Source organism: Poecilia latipinna, unplaced genomic scaffold (assembly GCF_001443285.1).
Source record: "Poecilia latipinna isolate Pla-1442-1.1 unplaced genomic scaffold, P_latipinna-1.0 Scaffold1816, whole genome shotgun sequence".
NCBI lineage: Eukaryota > Metazoa > Chordata > Actinopteri > Cyprinodontiformes > Poeciliidae > Poecilia > Poecilia latipinna.
The window spans coordinates 53,011-73,254 of record NW_015114432.1 but is presented as its reverse complement, the minus strand read 5'-3'; the positions used below and the strand labels follow the sequence as shown (position 1 = coordinate 73,254).

Genomic DNA, 20,244 nt, shown 5'->3' with positions numbered 1-20,244 from the left:
GATGATCACTGCTATGTTGGCTAACTTCGTCTGTTTTAGCTGCTTTATAAAGAAGGAGTGAAGAAGGAGCTGCAGAGTCCAGTTTACCACCAGCTTCCTGAAACTCTGGAGACGCAGTTCGCCCGCGAGGTCGGCCACATGCAGAGCCAGGTACGAGCAAACAGAGGGGGAGGAGCTTAAAGTCACCTGGTTACAGGTACCAGCAAACAGAGGGGGAGGAGCTTAAAGTCACCTGGTTACAGGTATGAGCAAACAGAGGGGGAGGAGCTTAAAGTCACCTGGTTACAGGTACCAGCAAACAGAGGGGGAGGAGCTTAAAGTGACAGACTAACATCCAGCAGGAACACAGGAAACGTTCAACATGGATCCCAGATGGATAACATTTAGTATAAAAGTTTTTAAAATCCATATCAACCTTTAATTTGTGTTAAAAATCTGAATCTGTTCAGGATCCAAATTCAACAAACAACAAAGAAAATCAAACACCAAATAAACCTAAATATGCTTTAATACACACAGTGGAAACTGTCTTAGGTTTTATGGATCAGCAAATTTATCTTCTGATTTTATATTTCTATTTGCTGTTGCATCTTTACTGATCCAAACTGGTAAAAACTATCTGCTCTGCATAAAATTATGGAATATTTCTTCACTATTTTGTCTGTTTCTGACTGAAATGTAAGAATTTTTTTCCTGAAGTTGTTTTAAGGTTTAGTTTCCTCAAACTACAGATGGAAATTAAACTAAGAAACAATAATGAGGCAGAAAGTTTGGAGGAAAAGAGAGAAAACATCTTCAGGGTGACAGCTGGTCCTGCATTTAATAATAATAATAATAATAATAATAATGATAATAATGATAATGTTCCTCTGACTGTAGCACAGATACACAGCCGAAGGGAAGCAGCTTCTCTCTCAGAGCGTTTTCTCTCAGCTGCCAGAAACCAGCGACATCAAGTCGGCTAAAGCTGCTTCTGAGCTGCAGAGCGAGGTGAGAGCAGAAACCTCTGGGTCCTCTTCATCACAAATCAGAAGAGCTGATGATGAAGAGCTGATGATGAAGAGCTGACGCTGCTGCAGGTTCAGACGGTTCATCTCTGTTTCAGGTCAAGTACAGGTCGTCTGGCCGGCAGCAGGACGGCAGCAGCTTCTTCTCTGTGATGCCAGAAACTCTGGAGACTCAACATGCCAAGCAGGTTTCTGAGATGCAGAGCCAGGTACACACACACACACACACACACACACACACACGCTGAGAGAGGCTAACTAACCCTCTTATCTTAGCCTTAGAGGAAGCTGCAGTACCCAGAGAGAACCTTCTTGTTCTGGTTTTACAGTAATTTGTTGCTGACTCAGCTGTCATGTTATAATTTATTATTTTTTTATCAGTTTCCATAACGAGATGCTTAGTTTTAAGCTGTGACTCTAACAGCAGCCGGTGTTGCTGGATGGATCAGCTGCTGCCTGAGTTTCCTGCTGTTTCTACCAGCTGCTCGTTTCTTCGTCTGTCAGGTGAAATATAAATCGGACCTGAAGCAGCTGCAGTCCAGTTTGTTCTCCAGCCTTCCTGAGACGCTGCAGACCCAACGGGCCAAAGAAGTGACTGACCTGCAGAGCCAGGTGAGCAGCTGGCCGGTCTGCAGGTAAAACAGCAGAGAGTGAAAATAGAAAGATATGATAATATCATCTGGATGAACCTGATGATGAAATGACTTCATCGTGTTTTAAAGTTCAGATGAATTTATCACCAACAACCTCAAACTGATACTTTAATCTTTTCAACTTTTCCTTTTTATTCATGTTCATGTTTGTAGCTGAAGACATTTTTATTCATTTTCATGTCCAACATAGAGAAATATGTTAAAAAGTGTAAGAAAGCAGCAGAAGAAGCTACAGCTAATACTCAGGATGAATTCACTACATGACGTCATAAAATGAAGGATTAGAGGAGAAATGTTTAGAGTTCAGGAAACATGAAGACCCAGCAAACCGACACCCTGTGGAGAGATTTAAAAGTTATTTACTGTAAACTGTCAGATCATTATAATAAACATAAAGATGGCAGCATCAGATAAATACTGGACTTTCTGTTCTGGCTCTGAGAAACAGATTCCAACTATTCACCAGAATAACTTTATTTATATTATTTATACTTATATTAGTTCAGTGATTTCTCCTCATAATCAGGCTTTACTTCTTATACATTAAAATAAATACTTAGAGATTGTTGGTTCATCTGCAATTTTTCATGACATGTCTTTTTTTTCCTTAAATGTACAGAATCTCACAGCTTTTATGATTTATTTAATGCTAGACATTCATTAGATGAGCTCAGTGTTACCCTGTTGCTGCTGCAGGTGAAGTACAAGGAAGGCAGTCAGAAGGATTCATCGTCTCTGTACCAGCTGCTCTGTGAGACGCCGGAGACGCAGCTGAGCCGGCAGGTGATGGAGGTCCAGAGCGAGGTGTGACTCGGCTCTCTGAAACCTGCTGCTGCTCTCTTCCTCTCTGTCTCTCTTCCTCTCTGTCTCTCTGTCTCTCTTCCTCTCTGTCTCTTCCTCTCTGTCTCTCTGTCTCTCTTCCTCTCTCTCTCTCTTCCTCTCTGTCTCTCTTCCTCTCTGTCTCTCTGTCTCTCTTCCTCTCTGTCTCTCTTCCTCTCTGTCTCTCTCTCTCTCTTCCTCTTCCTCTCTTCCTCTCTCTCTCTTCCTCTCTGTCTCTCTTCCTCTCTGTCTCTCTTCCTCTCTGTCTCTCTTCCTCTCTGTCTCTCTTCCTCTCTGTCTCTTTTCCTCTCTTCCTCTCTGTCTTTCTGCTCAGCTGCTCCTGTTCTGCAGGTGAAGTACAGGAACAGGATCAGGGATTTATTAAATATATTTGTTATTTTTCTGTGTCCTAGTCAAAGTACCGGAAGGACCTGGAGGATTTGCCCTGCTCTCTGTTCTCTCTGCTGCCTGAAACCTTACAGACGCAGTTTGCTAAAGAAATGGCCGAGACGCACAGCGAGGTGAAAACCTGCAGCTTAACATCAGATAAGATTTAAAAATACATTTAAAGCTCCAAACATGCTGACGTCTGATTGGTCTGCTGCTGATAAATCTGACCAATGAAGTCAGAGAACGCTCCAGCAGCAGATAGAGGTCAGAGGTCAGAGGTGATAAGGAGGCTGACTGGTCCGTCTCTCCTGTCAGGTGAAGTACAAGCAGGCGGCGAAGGAGCAGACGGCGTCTCCTCTTTACTCCTCGCTGCCTGAAACCCTGGAGACGCGACGCGCTAAAGACGCTGCGGCGCTGCAGAGCCAGGTGAGTTTCTGTCCTCCCTGTTCCTCCAGTCTGACTCCACCAGCAGATAAATGGACTGACTGCGTCGCTCTGGACCTTCGTCTCAACAGAAAAAATACTCAGAAGAAGGAAGGAAGGAGATGAGCTGCCCACTGTACGCCCAGCTGGCTGAAACGGCAGAAACTCAGTTTGCCAGAGAGGTGACAGAAATCCAGAGTGAGGTACGGTTCAGACCTTCCTCATGCTGATCAGGTTTCAGTTTGGTTACGATCCGGTCTGGAGGTCACGACCTTCAGCCAGAAGAGGTGGGCTGATCTCACCAGAGACGGACGGATCTCTGATGGTTCTGGTCCCGTCTGTAGAGGTCTGGATTCATTCTGACCTCCATCTGTGGTTCTGGATCCAAACGGCTGAAATGGACTCTGAAAACATGTTTGGTTCTCTGGAAACAGACTTCAGTTCGTTTCCTCCGTTGGTCTGAACTCTGACCCGAATCCTGGTTCAAACCAAACAACCAGAACCTGGGCTGGTCTCGGTCTGCTGGTCCAGTTCTGGTGTGAACACTGTCCAGCCTGGATCCAAACAGGACATTTACGTCTCTTTGGACTTCATGAGCCACCGTAGCTGGGCGTCATGGTGTGACCATGAGCATTTCAGTGCTGCTGCTGCTGCAGGTTCTGATTGGACTGGATGGTACCTGGTCCTGTTTTCTGCTTAGCGACGCCGGCAGCAGGTTGTGGGTCAGAACATGCAGAACATCTTGTCTCATTCAGCTGCAGCAGAATTTACTGACACTAATTCAGATTTATCTAATTCCAAAATGAGAAAAATCTCAACATGAAACATTTTGAATGATCTGCTTATGAAACGGCACAAATGTGAACAACAGAAATGCAGCACAAAATATCTCCATGTTAGTTCAGCTTCTGGGTCTGTGTTCTGTTCTGACCCGACATTTCTGCCTAATGGGACAAAATATCATCACCTGCATGGCTCAGTTTACAGACTATCAAAAAGCACAATGTGAAAGCAAACTGGAGCAAAAGAAGGAAATAAAGTTCAGTTTTGGTTCGGATCAAACAAACGGACCGTCTGGTGTGAACAGAACCCGGGTCCAGAACCCAGAATGAGCTGCAGGTTGAGGAGCCTCCAGGTTTCCCTTCTGGGTCTGATGTGCACATTTTGAAGTTTGCTACTTCCTGAACAGTAACGTAGTTTAAAGATGTAGCTGATAGATAAAATATTTTTCTGTCTGGTTTTAAATCTCCAGAACAAATATAAGGAAGGAGGGAAGAAGGTCCAGACGCTCAGCGTTTACTCGCAGCTCCCAGAAACCAACCAGACCCAGTTTGCTAAAAACGTCTCTGAAATCCAAAGTGAGGTAAAACCAAAAGTTTTCTGGGACCAAACTCTGAAGCTGAAATGTGTGTCTGTCTCTTTAAATCCTGCTGTCGCGTTTCAGGTGAAATATAAAGAGTCAGGAAAAAAAGAAACGTCCAGCAGTTTGTACTCGAAGCTTCCTGAGACTCTGGAGACGCAGCACGCTAAAGACGCTACGCAGCTGCAGAGCCAGGTGCGCATCTTCATCCCTCGTCTTCATCGCTCCTCTTCCTCTCTGATATCAGTTTGTGTTTCCAGGTGAAGTACAAGCAGCCGCTCAGCGTCTCTCTGTTCCACCGCCTGCCTGAGACGACGGAGACGCAGCTGGCCAAGGAGCTGAGAGACGTTTACAGCCAGGTAAACCCTCAGCCGGGTCACCGTGGCGTCGCCATGGAGACGCTGCAGTCAGCTGCGATTGGTTGATTCCCCCAGGTGAAGTACAGAGAGGAGGGACAGAAGGAGCTGAGCAGGAGCCTTTACTCCCGCCTCCCGGAGACGGAGGAGACGCAGCGGGCCAGAGAGACGGCCGAGATCCAGAGCCAGGTGATGAAGGACCCTGAACGCATCATTCAGCGTCTGTCTGTCTGTCTGTCTGTCTGTTGATGGATGAAATGTTTTAAATTTTGACATAAAAATGTTTTTCAACATTAATAGTTAATGAATCTTCATTTGTTTGTGTCCTCATACAGCTGATATCAGAGGTTAATTAAATATATTTGTTATTTTTCTGTCCTAGTCAAAGTACAGGAAGGACCTGGAGGATCTGCCCAGCTCTCTGTTCTCTCTGCTGCCTGAAACTCTGCAGACGCAGTTTGTTAAAGAAATGGCCGAGACGCACAGCGAGGCGAGGCAGAAATGTTTTTATTCATATTTTTACTTCATGTGTTCATTTTAGATGAATGTCTGAATGACAGAGTTTAGTTACAGAAACAACTTGTTTCTTTGTCAGTCAGTAAACTCGTGTATTTGTGTTAGTTTCACTTCATGTAGAGCCTGAATATTTTCTCTGGATGCTTTATTTGCTGTTTGTCTGGAGGCGGCTGAAGGTCTCTGTCCGTCTGCAGGTTAAATACCGGGAGGCCAGCAGGACGGACAGCAGCCGCGCTCTGTTCCACCGGCTGCCCGACACGCTGGAGACGCAACGCGTTAAACACGTTACTGAGCTGCAGAGCCAGGTGAACACATGAATTATTCACCCCTCCACTTTTCAGCCCTGAATATTTCAGCATCAAACATCAGAGCGGCTCGTTCCCGCCATCCTTATCCAGAGCTCAGCTGTTCTCTGGTTTAAAAACAAAGTTCAGATTTTTTTCTCTCAGTGAAGCTGGAGCTGCAGACAAACTTTAATGTCAGAATCATTTCATTTCTCTACAGTTTGTGAGAAGAACTGAACCAGAACCAAACATCTGGAGCTTTTATGTATTAAAAATCAGATTCTGGAGAAAAACCAGAAGCAAACAGAGAAATATAGTTCTTGACTCATCTGGTTTTAACACAGAGTACGGCTGAGAATCATCTCCAGCATTTTATCCTGCTGGGTTTAATAAAGTTAAACCCAGAGGTCGGAGGTCAGCTCCATGTCAAACTGTTTCGGTCTCATTAACGTGTTTAAATGGATCCAGTTTGGTTCCTAAAGTCAGTAAACGTGTTTAGTTAAAGTCCAGATCTTAACGAACTCGGCTGTTTGTGCTGCAGAATAAATACAAGCAGAGCGGGAAGAAGTTCCTGTCGTCTAGTTTCTACGCTCAGCTGCCCCAGACTGCAGAGACGGAGCTCGCCGCCAAGATGGCCGACCTGCTGAGCGAGGTGAAAGGTCACATCCTGTTTGCTGGGTGGAAAAGGTTCCTGTGATCGTCCTGACTCTGCATCGTTTCGTCTTTTCCTGCAGAACAAATACAAAGAGGACGGCATGAAGAGCCGCTGCCACAGCCTGTACTCCCAGCTGCCGGAAACCACCGAGATCAACTTCGCTAAAACTGTTTCTGAGCTGCAGAGCGAGGTGAGGACCGCTCAGACCGGTACCAGTCCAAACCCACTTCCTGTCTGAACGTTTGGCTGATGATGGTTTGTTCAGGCTAAATACAAGGAGGCCAGCAGGAAGGAGGCGGGCCGATGCCGGTACCACCGGCTGGCTGAGACTCTGGAGACGCAGCACGCGAAGGAAGCAACGGAGCTGCAGAGTGAGGTACGGATCTGAGGACCGGTACCGGTCCAAACGAGCTGAACCTCCTGAGGTTCTGATGTGGAACCAAACTCCTCTTCCTCCTGGATTCACTGTCATCAGCCTGAAAACGTTTATTCAGCTCAGAGCTGAACTGTTGGAGTCCAGAGGTCATAATTCCTTCAGTCGCTGACCTCCATTTGATCAGGAGAAAAGGTCAAAGGTCGTTCTTTCCCCTCCACTTTGACCCCTGATCTAAACTGTGTCTGAACTGAACTGCAGCTCCTCCTCATCCGATGAGGCGTGACGTTCAATCTCTGGTTTGGTTGTTTAGCTGCTGAGCTGCTGCGTCTGATCCGGTTCAGATCCTGTAGAGCAGGAGTGTCAAACTCAATTTCACTGAGGGCCACTTCAGCATATTGGCCCCCTCAACGGGCCACATTGACGGTACAGATCAGGAGAGCATCCCTGCTAAAACACCCCAGACAAAAGGTTGACTTCCCTCATTCAGGTCTGTAGAGGCTCATAATGAGTCAATGGTCCAGGTGTGTTAGAGAAGGAACCATCTAAAGCTGCAGATGGTAGCTCTGGAAAACTAGACTTGGGCAGCCCTAGTATAAATGTATAAAAATACAATGTTAAAAATAAATTAAACACCTCATATTGTTATGTATTGATTTTATGTATTGAAGTTTTAAATATTACATTTGAGTTTCCATGGATGTAAAATTACTGCTCAGTTTAAAAATTACAATATTTAAATCAGTGTTTAAAGGTAAGCAAACAAATAATAAAAACAAGTCACATGGGCAGACATTATAGACTTTACACAAAGATTTAGTCTCAGAGGCAACTGAAATCAATTAATTAAAAAAATCCTTTCTGAATATCATCTCATGGTCTCTGAACTAAATGCGTCTTTCTGACCGGGAGCTGACAGCGTGTTGAAGAGTTATGGACCGGGCGCTTCGGAGCGTCTGGTTAGGAAGCGCATTACAAACCTTTGGTTGAAACGTAGTTTGTAGTCAATTTGTGCTCAAAACCTATTTTAAGTCAATCATCGGCCTATAAAATGCTGGGGGGCCACATGTGGCCCGCGGGCCTCGAGTTTGACAGTGCATTACGCCATAGAACTGCCAATTGGTAATTGAAGTACAGTAGCTGCGATTTCAAGGAAGCTTACATTGAAGTCGATTGGCAAATGAACCATCATGAAAGAAGAAGGCTCTTGTTGTCTCACTGCACCCCAAGAGATGCATAACCTACACAAACCGTTCCTGTCTGGTTTCGAACCAGAGACCTTTTGCATGTAAAGCAAACGTGATAACCACTACACTACAGGAACTGAACTTCTCTAGTTTGTTTCAGTTTGAGGTTCCAAAGTTGATGATGTGAGATGCAAAGAATGAAAATTTCAGCTGAGGTTTGCACTCAGATGCCTGGATTCAGAGTACAGACCATGACCCCACAGAACCTTGTTGACCTTTAGTAAACACCTGTGATGAATAGAACATGCAAAATCTGTTTCTGTCTGGTTTCGAACCAGAGACCTTTTGCATGTGAAGCAAACGTGATAACCACTACACTACAGGAACTCAGGCTGTTTGCAGTGTTCCTGGTAGATGATCCACATTTTGTTAGAGACTAATGTCTGATGGGCATGGAACAATGTCAAATACTTACACCACAGATCCTCTCAGAGAGCACAGTAACTTGGTGAACAAACTGTCAGACTTATAATTGTGCCTAATTTCACATTACACTCCATAAACTAAGCCTGGGATCAAACAATTGCATTGAAGATGTCATTAGCAGAGACAAATGGTTCTACAGAGACTTGGCTAAATGGCTAAAAAATAAAATCAATACTTACAAATAAAAAATGGTTAGGAAGCGCATTACAAACCTTTGGTTGAAATGGCGCGTTAAATTCAAGTCTCCATTACAGACCAGAGAAAACTAAAGAGAATGCAACGTTGAGGATCCATTTGAGGAGCCGGCAGTTTATCTTGAGGAAATAAATGACGATGGAGAAGTTAATTAGACTGTAACATGCGCAGTCCGCTGCTCAACCACTGCGGAATTAGAAAGAAACCGCTGGGAGTAACTCATCCAGCGGATTTAACAAATGGAGCCTTCTGGGTTCATGTTACCCAGGACAGCGGCGCTCTGGAGGAGCTGCAGACGTAACATCTGTCCGTTTCGGAGAAGCGAAACCACATAAATAAATAAATAAATAAATAATCCTGGTAAAAGCTCACACCGGACCGCGCAGGGTAAAACACTCACAGAGTTCAGTTGATCTGTTTGGATCAGACAGATCCAACTGACTAATGAATTAGCGCAGATTTTTCTGCAGATGGGAACCAGGAGGAAGTGCGTTCAGACCCCAGCGGGTGAAGTGATGCTAATTTAAGTGAAGTCGCTTAATTTAATTTATTAAAAGTTATTGGGGCCTCAGTCAGTGGTTTTTTTGTCACTACGGAGAAAAATGTAGATGCATTTATCTTCTTAATCTGTGATGGGATCTGGATTCACAGTGAATATTAACTAAACCGCATAAAATGCGACTAAATAGCCGATGTTAATATGATTGTAATTTCACGGATAAAAATAGTACATGACCGATTTTTTTTAATGTTGTCGGTCAAGATAACGTCTAGCGCGACCTGCCGCCCTGACACCAACATCTTCATTCACAGTCTTAGTTGTAAATCGGTTTTTCTTTTCTTGGACGTTTTGATGTTAGCTTGTCGGTCTTATTCGCTGGGAAAATCAATAAGCAGCTTGAGGTGACTCTGCTGCTCTCTAGTGGCGAGAAGCCATAATGTTGGCTGGTGGCAATCGGAATGCATTATGGGAGATGTAGTTTGTAGTCAATTCGTGCTCAAAAGTCAATCGTCAGCCTATAAAATGCTGGGGGGGCCACATAAAATGACATGTGGCCATTTTATGGCGGACCGCATGTGGCCTGCGGGCCTTGAGTTTGACACATGTGCTGTAGAGATTCTTCAGATTCCTCCTCTGGTTCCGTCACAGAATCATTCACAGGAACCAACTCAGTCAGGAAGCAAACCCAAAGTCTGAAATCAACATTGAGAACGAAGGGGTTTGGATATATTTTTAAACAGATTTTGTATCAAACTTTGCAGCCAAATTTGTTTCTGATCTGCAGGTGAAATACAGAGACGGCAGGAAGCAGCTGAGCTGCAGCCTGTTCTCTCTGCTGCCAGAGACCGATGAGATGAAGTTCGCCAAAGCTGTGATGGAGCTGCAGAGCGAGGTGAGGGTCAGGGAGAGGAGCTCAAAGTTTAAATATGTTTAAACTTGTTTAATCATCAGTATAACTTTATTTTGTTCCAGAATAAATACAAGCAGAAAGGCAGACAGGAGATCAGCAGCTCCGCTTTCCACCAAATGCCTGAAACCAAAGAGACGGAGTTCGTCAAGCAGCTCTCAGAAAGACACAGTGAAGTGAGACAGTCTGACATTTTAATGAGTTTTCACAGAATGCAGTAAGGGTATATTTATTCATATTCATTATTTGTGTTTCTGTCATAATCGCAGTATAAGAAGGATCTGGAGGATCTGCCCAGCTCTCTGTTCTCTCTGCTGCCTGAAACTCTGCAGACGCAGTTTGTTAAAGAAATGGCCGAGACGCACAGCGAGGCGAGTTCAGGAACAATCTGAGTTATTACAGCGAAGAAAAACCATTTAGATCAGATTACAGATTATTACAGCAAAAACCTGGTCGTCTTACTGAGAGATATTGTTTCTACATTCACTCTGATTATATTGGTTAGGAAATATGACTACAGGCTGTAGTACAGAATGTTTTAATGTTCAAAATCTTTAATGATGCTGTAACCTAAAGCAAGGTAATATTAGTTTTATTTTATTTTTCCAGAATAAGTACAAGGAGGCCAGTAGGAAGGAGCTGGTTAAATCTCTGTACTCTCAGCTTCCTGAAACCAAAGAAACTCAGCATGCGAAGGAGCAAACTCAGCTGTGCAGCGACGTACGTCCAGCTCACCCCGAGGCTCATGTCATCTGGCTTCATTCACCGCTTAATGTCTCTTATTTCAACGAGGAGAAAATTAAACCTGCTCCTCTGAACCGTTCTGCATCTTTCAGCTCCGTTAGTTTCTTCTTGTCTTGTTGCAGAAAGCGTACAGGGAGGAGGGCAGGAAGGAAGCGGGTCGCTGTCTGTACGCCCAGATGCCCCAAACCATCGAAACCGTTTTCGCCAAGGAGGTGACCAAGACGCTGAGCGACGTAAGGCCAGAAACAAGAAACATTTATGATTTAAACTCTTTATTAAAGCAGGATTCACCTTGCTGGATCAGATTTGATAAACACCGGGTTCTCTGTTGGTTTTTATTATTATTATTATTATTATTATTATTATTCCTGATTTGCTGGTCTGAAGGACCTGATGTAGCAGATCTTCTCCACATCAACATGACTGGATGTTAGCAGATCAAATCAAACCTGAAGGTCTCTGAATCTTTTCCTAATTAAACCTGAGCTACACCCTTCCTCCACCTCCTCGCCTCGTTAGCGCCACCTGGGGGACCAGCATCACCTGACAGGAAGCGAGTTGACAGAGTCTCAGTGGTAAAATGTGGGGATGCTCTGGAGCAGATGGAGGGTTTATTTGCCCCTCTGCCCCGGTGGGGGTGTGATGGGAGCTCTGCTGTTTTATCTGCAGCAGCTGCTGCCTGGAGGCTCAGACTGACCTACTGACCCCAAACCAGAAACACGGCGCAGCGGCCTCAGGCTCAGATATTAATGATAGATTTTAGTTTTATTGAGCGTAAAAAAGACACTAAATCTTTTATTTAAAATATACAAAAATCAAAACATTTAATTAATGTTTTGATGAGGAAGAAAATCGCATTTTAAAATAAAAACAGATGGCATCTCTACCAATCTACATGAAATAAAACAACAGTATTCTATAAGTTGATCAGTCTGAGATTTGAAGTGATAATTTATTACTTCCTGTGACAGACATACATTTTATTTATCAAGTCTTCAAAATGGGAAAAGCAGCAGAACATCTAATTCACCTGAGGCAGGTGTGACGATCTCAAGTCAGGAAGTGGCTACAAAAAATGCTAACTAGCTGCACTGGATCCAAATAAAGTCTGAACATCATTAAATAATAATCATTTTCTCATACGACTTTATTTTGGCTCATAATAAATAAAAACCATAAAATCTTCGTTTCATTCTTTCCTTGTTTTCCTGCAGCAGTAAAACTCTTTGCTGTGATTCTTTTAGTTGCTCTGATTGTTTCCAGGTGAATCATGTTAAAACTGATCTGAGCTGCAGCTCCACACATGATGACGGTCTGGTTGCTGTGGGTGAACTGGGTGAACTGGGACGGAGGCCTGATGCTTTGCTGGTTTCAGGTCACCTGACTGAGCAATGCCTCACCAACTGGAGCGTAGCATCAGAGCCTCCGTCCGTCTGCGTCTCCAGGCGGTTAAACTGTGTCGTCTCTCTCCACTTGAGCCAAATATCAGCCAATCAGTGACTGCGTCTCATTCTGCGTCTGCAGAAATCCTACAAGGAGAAGTTCAACCGTGAGAAGGGGAGGAGCGACTACAGCAGCATGAAGACGCTGCCGGAGGTGGAGCACGCCATGGAGGTCGCCAAGAAGCAGAGCCATGTAAACACGCCGTTTCCACGGCAACACAAACACAACCTGGGCCGATATGTTGCAGCCTGGATGATATTCACACAGATTATTTTAACTCCTTCACCTGCCTGTGACTCTGATCTCAGGTCAGCTACAGGTCAGGCAGAGAGGAGCTGCAGCGCTACAACCCGGCGCCCGACCGGCCCGACATCATCAGCGCCGCCAACGCAGCCAAGCTGGCCAGCGACGTGAGTCCGCTACACGTCCCATCATGCTCTACATCAGTTTCCATGACAACAGCCGTGTTAGCAGCCGTCCTCTGAGGGTGAAGATTAATTATAGAAGACGCTGAAGACGAACTCGTGTTCGCTTTAAATGAGTCCATGAATGTTTTACAGGACAGATGTGAGTTCAGCAGCTTTAACTCAGGATTTGTTTGAGCCGTCAGCCAGCCGGGAGGTGTTCAGGTGTCCAGGTGTTCAGGTGTCCAGGTGTTCAGGTGTTCAGGTGTCCAGGTGTTCAGGTGTTCAGGTACCTGAACACCTGAACACCTGATGGAGGAGTTTAACCAACTGGAGCAGAACAAGATGGAATGAAAACTAATTCTTCTATTTTTGTGCTATTTTTGTGATATTCATGAATTTATTTATGTTTTATGAATATATTTTCCTTTCCAAGCCGTCAGCCTTAAACTCGGCAATATCAGATCTGTAGGGCCTGATATTGAACCTACTGGAAATCAAACAGAATCAGTCTGAAGCAGACCCTCAGGAATCCTGCAGAAAGATTAAAACAGCAGAGTCTGTCTGCCTGGAGGGAACCAGAACCGGGTCAGAACCGGGTCAGAACCTGCTGTGATCCACAGGTTGCCTATAAGCGCAGCTCCAAGCAGCCGGTCTACAGCGATGGATCCGTCCTGGACAGAACCGACATCCTGCAGGCCAAGCAGGCCTCCAGGTTGGCCAGCCAGGTAACACACAGAGCCTACACCTGACCTGACTCACCTGCAGGGGGCGCTCACCTCTCTGTCCTGCAGGTGAAGTACAAGGAGAGCTTCGACCGGCTCTTAAAGGGCCAGCGGCCGCGCTACAACCCCATGGACTGCGTCTCCTTCAAACACACACAGGCTGCAGCTGCTCTGGCCAGTCAGGTGGGGGCGCCATCTCTCACTGCTGAGCTGTGAGTTTTCATTACACCGTGGACAGGGGGTCAGAGGTCACAGCTTTTCAGCTGCTTTAATCGGTCTGTCTGCCAGTCAAAGTCCGGTTTGGTTGGTGAAGTGTGAACGCTAAGCTAACTCTGGTCCTCCAAACCTCAGTCTGGGTTCGGTTTCAATGTGAACACCAAGCGGACTGGAGACCGCTCCAACCATCAGCCAATAGCGTGTTGAGCTTCTCAAAATGCATTTATTTTAAATATTTTAAATATTCTCCACAGAAAACATCTGAAAATAGGCGAGAGTCTGATAAGAACCTGAACATGACGCTGCTTCACTTCCAGAGTCAGTTGTGTTTTTATGACAGGAAGAAGATCCTAAAGATCCTAAAGAGGGCAGATCCCTCAGAGCCCTTTGATCCCTCTGATCTCTCAGATCACTCTGATCCCTCTGATCTCTGTGATCCCTCTGATCTCTGTGATCCCTCTGATCTCTCTGATCCCTTTGATCTCTTTGGTCTCTCAGATCCCTCTGATCCCTCTGATCCCTCTGATCTCTCTGATCCCTTTGATCTCTCAGATCTCTCTGATCTCTCTGATCCCTTTGATCTCTCTGATCCCTTTGATCTCTCAGATCCCTCAGATCTCTCTGGTCTCTCAGATCCCTCTGATCTCTCAGATCTCTTTGGTCTCTCAGATCTCTCTGATCTCTCTGGTCGTTGGTTTTCCTCCAGACTCTTTCTCTCCGTTTCTCTGCAGCCTCAGAGATAAACAAGCCCAGCAGGAACAGGCTGTGTCTGTTGGTGTTGTTCGCTCTCTGAGATCCAGTCTGTTGAGTGGGCGTAACCATGGCAACCCCTTTTTAAAGCGAACAGAGAGGCGCTGAGCGATGAACAGTGGGAGGAGGTGAAGAGGTTACAGGCAGACACACACAAACAAGGCGAAAACTGTTGGAGCTGACCTCTGACCCCAGATCGGGTCCTGATCTGATCTCCCATCTGATCGTTGATGTAAACGCGTCTCCACACACACACACACAATCACACACGCACACACACGCACACACAACCACACACAGTGACACACACACACACACAGTGAGTGTGATGCTCCCTCACACTCGGCCCGGTCTGGCGCCCACGCTGCGTTACATAACGGCCCGTTGTTGTGTTCAGATCGCTGCAGAAGCTTTTCAGTGAACCTGAAAGGAGACCAGCAGATTGTTTACTGGTTTACTGGTTTCAGCAGGTTGGCTCCAGTTGGAGCTGCGCTGGCAGCCGGACAGGAAAACCTTTACAGAAATGAAAGGTCGTCTCCTGGAGGTTCAGGACATTAAAACCAGATTATTGGTTCAATTATAATCATTTACTGGTTTTGTTACTTTTTTCCTAATGATTTTTGATAGATTTATGGGAAATTAGAGAAGAAAGCATGTTTTTCTTTAAAAATCTGGACTATAAAGGCAGATCGCCCTGAAAGGTTTTGATTCTCTACAGGAGATTCTGTGGATGGTGAACTAAACCTTCACGTTTCTCAGTTAAACATCAAGATGGTTTTAAAACCAGGAAAGCTTCTGGAGTCTGACTTAAAATATCTGGACAAAACAAAACCGGTTCTTTCTTAGGATGTTATTTGTTTTTGTCTTTGTTTCTGAATTTGCTGCATTTATTTATTTAATCTTCCCTGTAACTTTAAAAAGAAATGACTGAGTATTTGGAAATCACCTGATACTTTTTAGAATTTTCCCAAAATTTACTGATTAATTTTCTGAACTTACATTAAGGAAAGAAAAATTACCAGTAAAGCTTTGAAAGTCCCAGTTTGGTCAAATACGCAGCAAGTTCTGGATTGTAAAATGAAAATATAAAACTTTTTACATTTTCTCAAAGTAATAATGAATCTCCTGATGTGATGCTGAAAACACCTCAGAGTTTTTCTTCTCTACTTTTTAAACTTCTGAACGTTTCTTGGTGTTTATGTCGTTCTTTACTTCATAAATTGTCCTCAGATAAAACCTCCAGCTCCTCTCTGTAACCGGTCCTGTTTGCTCCAGGTGAAGTATAAAACCAACCAGAACCAGAGGCCTGAAGGCTCGTCGGACCTGCCCAACCTGCTGCAGCTGGAGCACGCCCTGCAGGCCAGCAAGCTGCAGAGCAACGTAGAGAAACCCACAAACCTTATTGATTCTTTGATTTCATATCAGTGGCTGATTATCATCCAATGATCCTCAGAGATAATCAACTTCCTGTTTCCTCAGCTGGAGTACAAGAAGAAGTACGAGCAAACCAAGGCCCACTACCACATCGCCGTGGATACGGCGGAGCAGCAGCACCACCGGGAGAACGCCGTGCTGCACAGCCAGGTACCAGTCACACTGAGCCAGACTGGTTTCTATGGCTTTACTGGTTTCTATGGCTTTACTGGTTTCTATGGCTTTACTGGTTTCTAACATGCTGCTGTTTTTAGGTGAAGTACAAGGAGGAGTATGAGAAGAGCAAAGGACGCTCTCTGATGGAGTTTGGAGAAACTCAGAGCTATAAAGTATCTAAAGAGGCTCAGAAGATGCAGAGCGAGGTAACAAGCTGAACGTCACCTCCTAGTGGTCAAACAGCAGAATGCAGCTAACTGAGTTTTACTGTGTTTAATCAAAGATTTAAATGTTTGGAAGAACTTAAAGGAGAAATGATCAGAGATGGATTCAGGAATGTTTTATGTTTCAGAGGGAATCAGGAATGTTTTGTGCTTCAGAAGGGAATCAGGAATGTTTTATGTTTCAGAGGGAATCAGGAATGTTTGTGTTTCAGAGGGAATACCGCAGGGACTTTGAGGAGCAGGTGAAGGGCAAAGCTTTGCTGGAAGTGGATCAGACTCCAGGATTCCTGGCGGCCCGGAACGCCAGCAGCCTGCTGAGCGAGGTACCGAACATTACAGCCTGATGGACTCCATGTTCGTATCCCAGCTTTCATCTCCTCCATGGGAATCAGCTGGAATCAAACTGAAAATATTTTTATTTAATTTGAGGATTTTCAGATGCCTGAGAATATAAATGTTCTAAATGTTAAAGAAGGTTTTCTGAATGTTTGCCGTTAGAAATAGATGATGCGTCACATGGACCGTCACCACATGGCTTTTCTTATACTGCCCCCTACTGGCTGAAGATGTGCAACAATTAAAAAAAATCTAATTATAAATGAGAAGATAATAAAATTAAATAAATGCATGAGGAACTGCTTCACTAACTGAGGAAATATTAAGTTAAATGTGTTTAGACTTGTATATACTTTAAAGATAAATCATTAATGTTTTTACTAAAGGTAAAATTTATTCATTAGATTTTATTTTTGCAGGTGATTTATTTAGACAGATATTCATTTATTAGTGGAAATGTTTTAACAAATAATTGTTGAAGTAATGTTTAAAGGAAACAGGAAGTCAAATATTTGTACATTTAAAAAATAATTTAATTAATATATTTATTTCATTTTACGTCGTTAAACTTTCCATATTCAGTTTTATAAAATTCACTTCCAATCAGACCAATTTATTCCAGTTTAATCAAACGTTCAGATTTAAAGTGAAATTAGTTGATCAGAAGGAAGAAGTAAAAATAGATTTTAGTTATTTTCTTAATCAAATGAAAAATGATTAAACGGTTTATGATCTGGATCTGAACTCACTAACCAGGAGTCGTTTCTGCAGAAGGCGTACAGGAAGGACCTGGAGCAGGAAGTGAAGGGGCGGGGCTTATCTGGGGTCGGCCTGGAGGAAACGCCCGAGCTTCTGAGGGTGAAGAAAGCCAGTCAGATTCTGAACCAGGTGAGACCGGCCAGAACCAAAACCAGGAAATAAAACACTGTGAGTCTGAGTGCAGGGTTTTGTCTCTGCAGAAGGAATACCGGCGGGATCTGGAGACGGAGATCATGGGGAAAGGGATGGAGCTGAGCGCCGACGTCCTGGAGATCCAGAGAGCCACCAGGGCCTCGCAGGTCCAGAGCCAGGTACCGAACCACCAGGCGCTGACGGGTTTAAGAGTCATCAGCAGGATTACAGAGGTCTAAACCCTGGCATCAGCTTTTAAAGATAAAACTGTTGGTAAAATCAACCAAAGTATTAAATATTAAACTGAAAATCTGGACGATCTTCATGTCTACTGACTTTAAAATGTCCATAGTTTTATTTCAGGGCATCGTTCACACAGGCTGCAGGCAGAAACGGGACAGCTCTGGGTCTTTTAAACTCAGTTAGGCTGCAATCCAAAGCAGTCCACAACAAATAAATGCAAGAAGAATCACATAATAACAGCAATATGGAACAACAATCATGTTTAATGTAAAATCTGTGACATCAGATTCCCTGATGTTTGGAGGCTTTCTGTGTGGTTTTCTTTTCTCTAAATATTTATTTAGAGTAAATATTATTAAATCAGCCAAACAAGTGAACAGTAAAGTTCGTAACATTTCACCAAGTGTTCAAACAGTGTAACAAGGTAACTGGTAATATACACTACTCAAAAAAATAAAGGGAACACTCAAATAACACATCCTAGATCTGAATGAATGAAATATTCTCATTGAATACTTTGTTCTGTACAAAGTTGAATGTGCTGACAACAAAATCACACAAAAATCATCAATGGAAATCAAATTTATTAACCAATGGAGGCCTGGATTTGGAGCCACACACAAAATTAAAGTGAAATGTTCCCTTTATTTTTTTGAGCAGTGTATATATTAGGATTATTCATCTTTAAATTGTTTTTTCCCATGAACTTAAAAAACAAATAAATTAAAAACTCAAACAGAAACTAACTAAGCTAATTAGTTTTTAATTAGCTTTACTTCCCGTTCTGACCTGATGTGAAGCAGAGCTGGGATTTGTGACGCGCCTGCAGATCATCATATTTTATCATAACTGTGTTGATGTTCTTCAGACATCGTACAAACAGACGGAGCAGCTGAGGGAGAACTCGTACGGGACGCTGACCGACACGCCGGCGCTGCTGCACGCCTCCTACCTCAAAGACGTCTACAGCCAGGTCCGCCTGCAGACACGCACTTCCGTCTGCTCCCTGTAGGGGGCGCCACCTTCCAACCGTCTGCATCTCTGCCTCTTGTGTTGTTAATCCTATTCTCACTAAAACTCTACATCACAGATCATTTCACCGCCTTTAGACACTTTAATAATAATGATGATATTTAATAAAACGGCTCCATTCTGTGTTTCTGTAGAAGAAGTACAAGGACGAGGCGGAGCAGCTGAAGGGTCGGTACCGCCTGGTGTCAGAAACCCCGGAGATGGAGCGGGTCCGAGCCAACCAGAGACACATCAGCTCTGTGAGAACCAGAACCTGACGGCCCCATGCGCATCACTTCCTGTCCTCTGACCGGCTCTCTGTCGCCACCTAGCTGCGGTACTGCTGGGACTCCAAGCTGATGAGAGGCCTGACAGCGTCGGTCGCCGAGACGCCGGAGATCGTCCTCGCCAGAGAGAACGCCAAGAAGATCAGCGACGTACACTCACACACACTCACACACACACACATACGCACACACACACACACGCACACACACAATAACGCACGCGCACACACACACACACACACACACACACGCACACACACACATACGCACACACACACACGCACACACACAAAAACGCACACACACACACACACAGACACAGACACACACACACACACACACACACAGCTTGTTGTTTAACACGCTTAAACTGCAGATTTTCTAGTCAGTCCACAAAACACAAGCAAAAAAAATGTACTGTAAAAAGTGACGAAGGAGCTGAATTAGATAAAATGAACCAAAACATGAAACTGTGAACACAATTGACTGATAAACTGATCATTTTTATAATAAAATTGTTATCAGATTTGTAATATTTTAGTACTTTTACTTTGATAGTTTCAGCAGCTATTTTACTATTTTTTAAGGATGTTTCCAGTTTTTTCTTTACTCCTGATGAATCTTTGTTTGTTTTCTAGTTTCCCTCTTTATCTCCTTTTTTATTTTTAAACATTAATTATTTTTCAAGCATAAATCGACTGAAACCTGAAAAATCCAAAAGGTTTTTCAGGATGTTTGGTGCAGATCATGTAAATAAGAAGGAATCAGAAATGGATCAGAACTGGTTAGTAAACTCGGTGTGTGTGCAGCGGCTGGCTGACCTCTGGTTCTGTTCAGGTCCAGTACAGAGAGGAGGTGGGTCATGGTACTCCAGTCATGGACACACCTGAGATGGAGCGAGTCCGACGGAACCAGGAGAACATCAGCTCAGTGAGTAGGAGGTCCAGAAACATGCTGGTTCTGGTGGAACCGCAGAGATCCGACACAGAAAGATGAGCTGATAGGAGAAAAATGTTCCGTACATTAGAATCTGTTTCCTGAATCTAATCAGGTGAAGTACAGGCAGAGCACCAAGGCCTGCAGCGTGGGAGTGACTCCAGAACTGGAGCGGGTCAAACAGAACCAGCAGAACATCAGCTCGGCAAGACACACACACACACACACACACACACACACTCTGCCTCCATTACGTATCCGTCCGTTCTAAAGTAAAACATCCAGAACCTTTGGGTCCCACCTGGTAACAGGAAGGTAACGTCGGGCGCCA

At 44.2% G+C, this 20,244-nt stretch overlaps 1 protein-coding gene and 2 non-coding genes across 19 annotated transcripts in view; 1 reads left to right on the top strand and 2 right to left on the bottom strand.

The window, feature by feature from the left end:
• Positions 1-20,244, top strand: part of LOC106934483 (LIM zinc-binding domain-containing Nebulette) — an 84,727-nt gene that overhangs the window by 60,026 nt on the left and 4,457 nt on the right. For 3 of the 17 annotated variants that reach the window (XM_015014406.1, XM_015014408.1, XM_015014410.1), the window contains 37 exons: positions 40-150; positions 880-990; positions 1,106-1,216; positions 1,512-1,619; positions 2,357-2,464; positions 2,893-3,000; positions 3,185-3,295; positions 3,385-3,495; positions 4,545-4,655; positions 4,737-4,847; positions 4,913-5,011; positions 5,087-5,197; positions 5,391-5,498; positions 5,719-5,829; positions 6,350-6,460; positions 6,543-6,653; positions 6,729-6,839; positions 9,991-10,098; positions 10,179-10,289; positions 10,383-10,484; positions 10,723-10,833; positions 10,980-11,090; positions 12,382-12,492; positions 12,609-12,710; positions 13,328-13,432; positions 13,499-13,612; positions 15,671-15,775; positions 15,875-15,979; positions 16,084-16,191; positions 16,422-16,532; positions 17,317-17,433; positions 17,505-17,615; positions 18,548-18,652; positions 18,846-18,950; positions 19,023-19,127; positions 19,815-19,907; positions 20,029-20,118. The exons of 3 other annotated variants lie outside the window; for them this stretch is intronic. In XM_015014406.1, coding sequence (XP_014869892.1) covers positions 40-150; positions 880-990; positions 1,106-1,216; positions 1,512-1,619; positions 2,357-2,464; positions 2,893-3,000; positions 3,185-3,295; positions 3,385-3,495; positions 4,545-4,655; positions 4,737-4,847; positions 4,913-5,011; positions 5,087-5,197; positions 5,391-5,498; positions 5,719-5,829; positions 6,350-6,460; positions 6,543-6,653; positions 6,729-6,839; positions 9,991-10,098; positions 10,179-10,289; positions 10,383-10,484; positions 10,723-10,833; positions 10,980-11,090; positions 12,382-12,492; positions 12,609-12,710; positions 13,328-13,432; positions 13,499-13,612; positions 15,671-15,775; positions 15,875-15,979; positions 16,084-16,191; positions 16,422-16,532; positions 17,317-17,433; positions 17,505-17,615; positions 18,548-18,652; positions 18,846-18,950; positions 19,023-19,127; positions 19,815-19,907; positions 20,029-20,118 — 3,993 coding nt within the window. Of the gene's footprint in view, positions 1-39; positions 151-879; positions 991-1,105; positions 1,217-1,511; positions 1,620-2,356; positions 2,468-2,813; positions 2,842-2,892; positions 3,001-3,184; positions 3,296-3,384; positions 3,496-4,544; positions 4,656-4,736; positions 4,848-4,912; positions 5,012-5,086; positions 5,198-5,390; positions 5,499-5,718; positions 5,830-6,349; positions 6,461-6,542; positions 6,654-6,728; positions 6,840-9,990; positions 10,099-10,178; positions 10,290-10,382; positions 10,545-10,722; positions 10,834-10,979; positions 11,091-12,381; positions 12,493-12,608; positions 12,711-13,327; positions 13,433-13,498; positions 13,613-15,670; positions 15,776-15,874; positions 15,980-16,083; positions 16,192-16,421; positions 16,533-17,316; positions 17,434-17,504; positions 17,616-18,547; positions 18,653-18,845; positions 18,951-19,022; positions 19,128-19,814; positions 19,908-20,028; positions 20,119-20,244 lie in introns of those variants that run through there. 11 more of the 17 variants (XM_015014405.1, XM_015014415.1, XM_015014409.1 and 8 more) reach the window with 11 other exon arrangements.
• On the bottom strand, positions 8,088-8,160 carry trnav-uac (transfer RNA valine (anticodon UAC)). The gene has a single exon. It is a non-coding gene; the product is annotated as a tRNA-Val (tRNA).
• Positions 8,338-8,410, bottom strand: trnav-cac (transfer RNA valine (anticodon CAC)). Its single transcript has one exon. It is a non-coding gene; the product is annotated as a tRNA-Val (tRNA).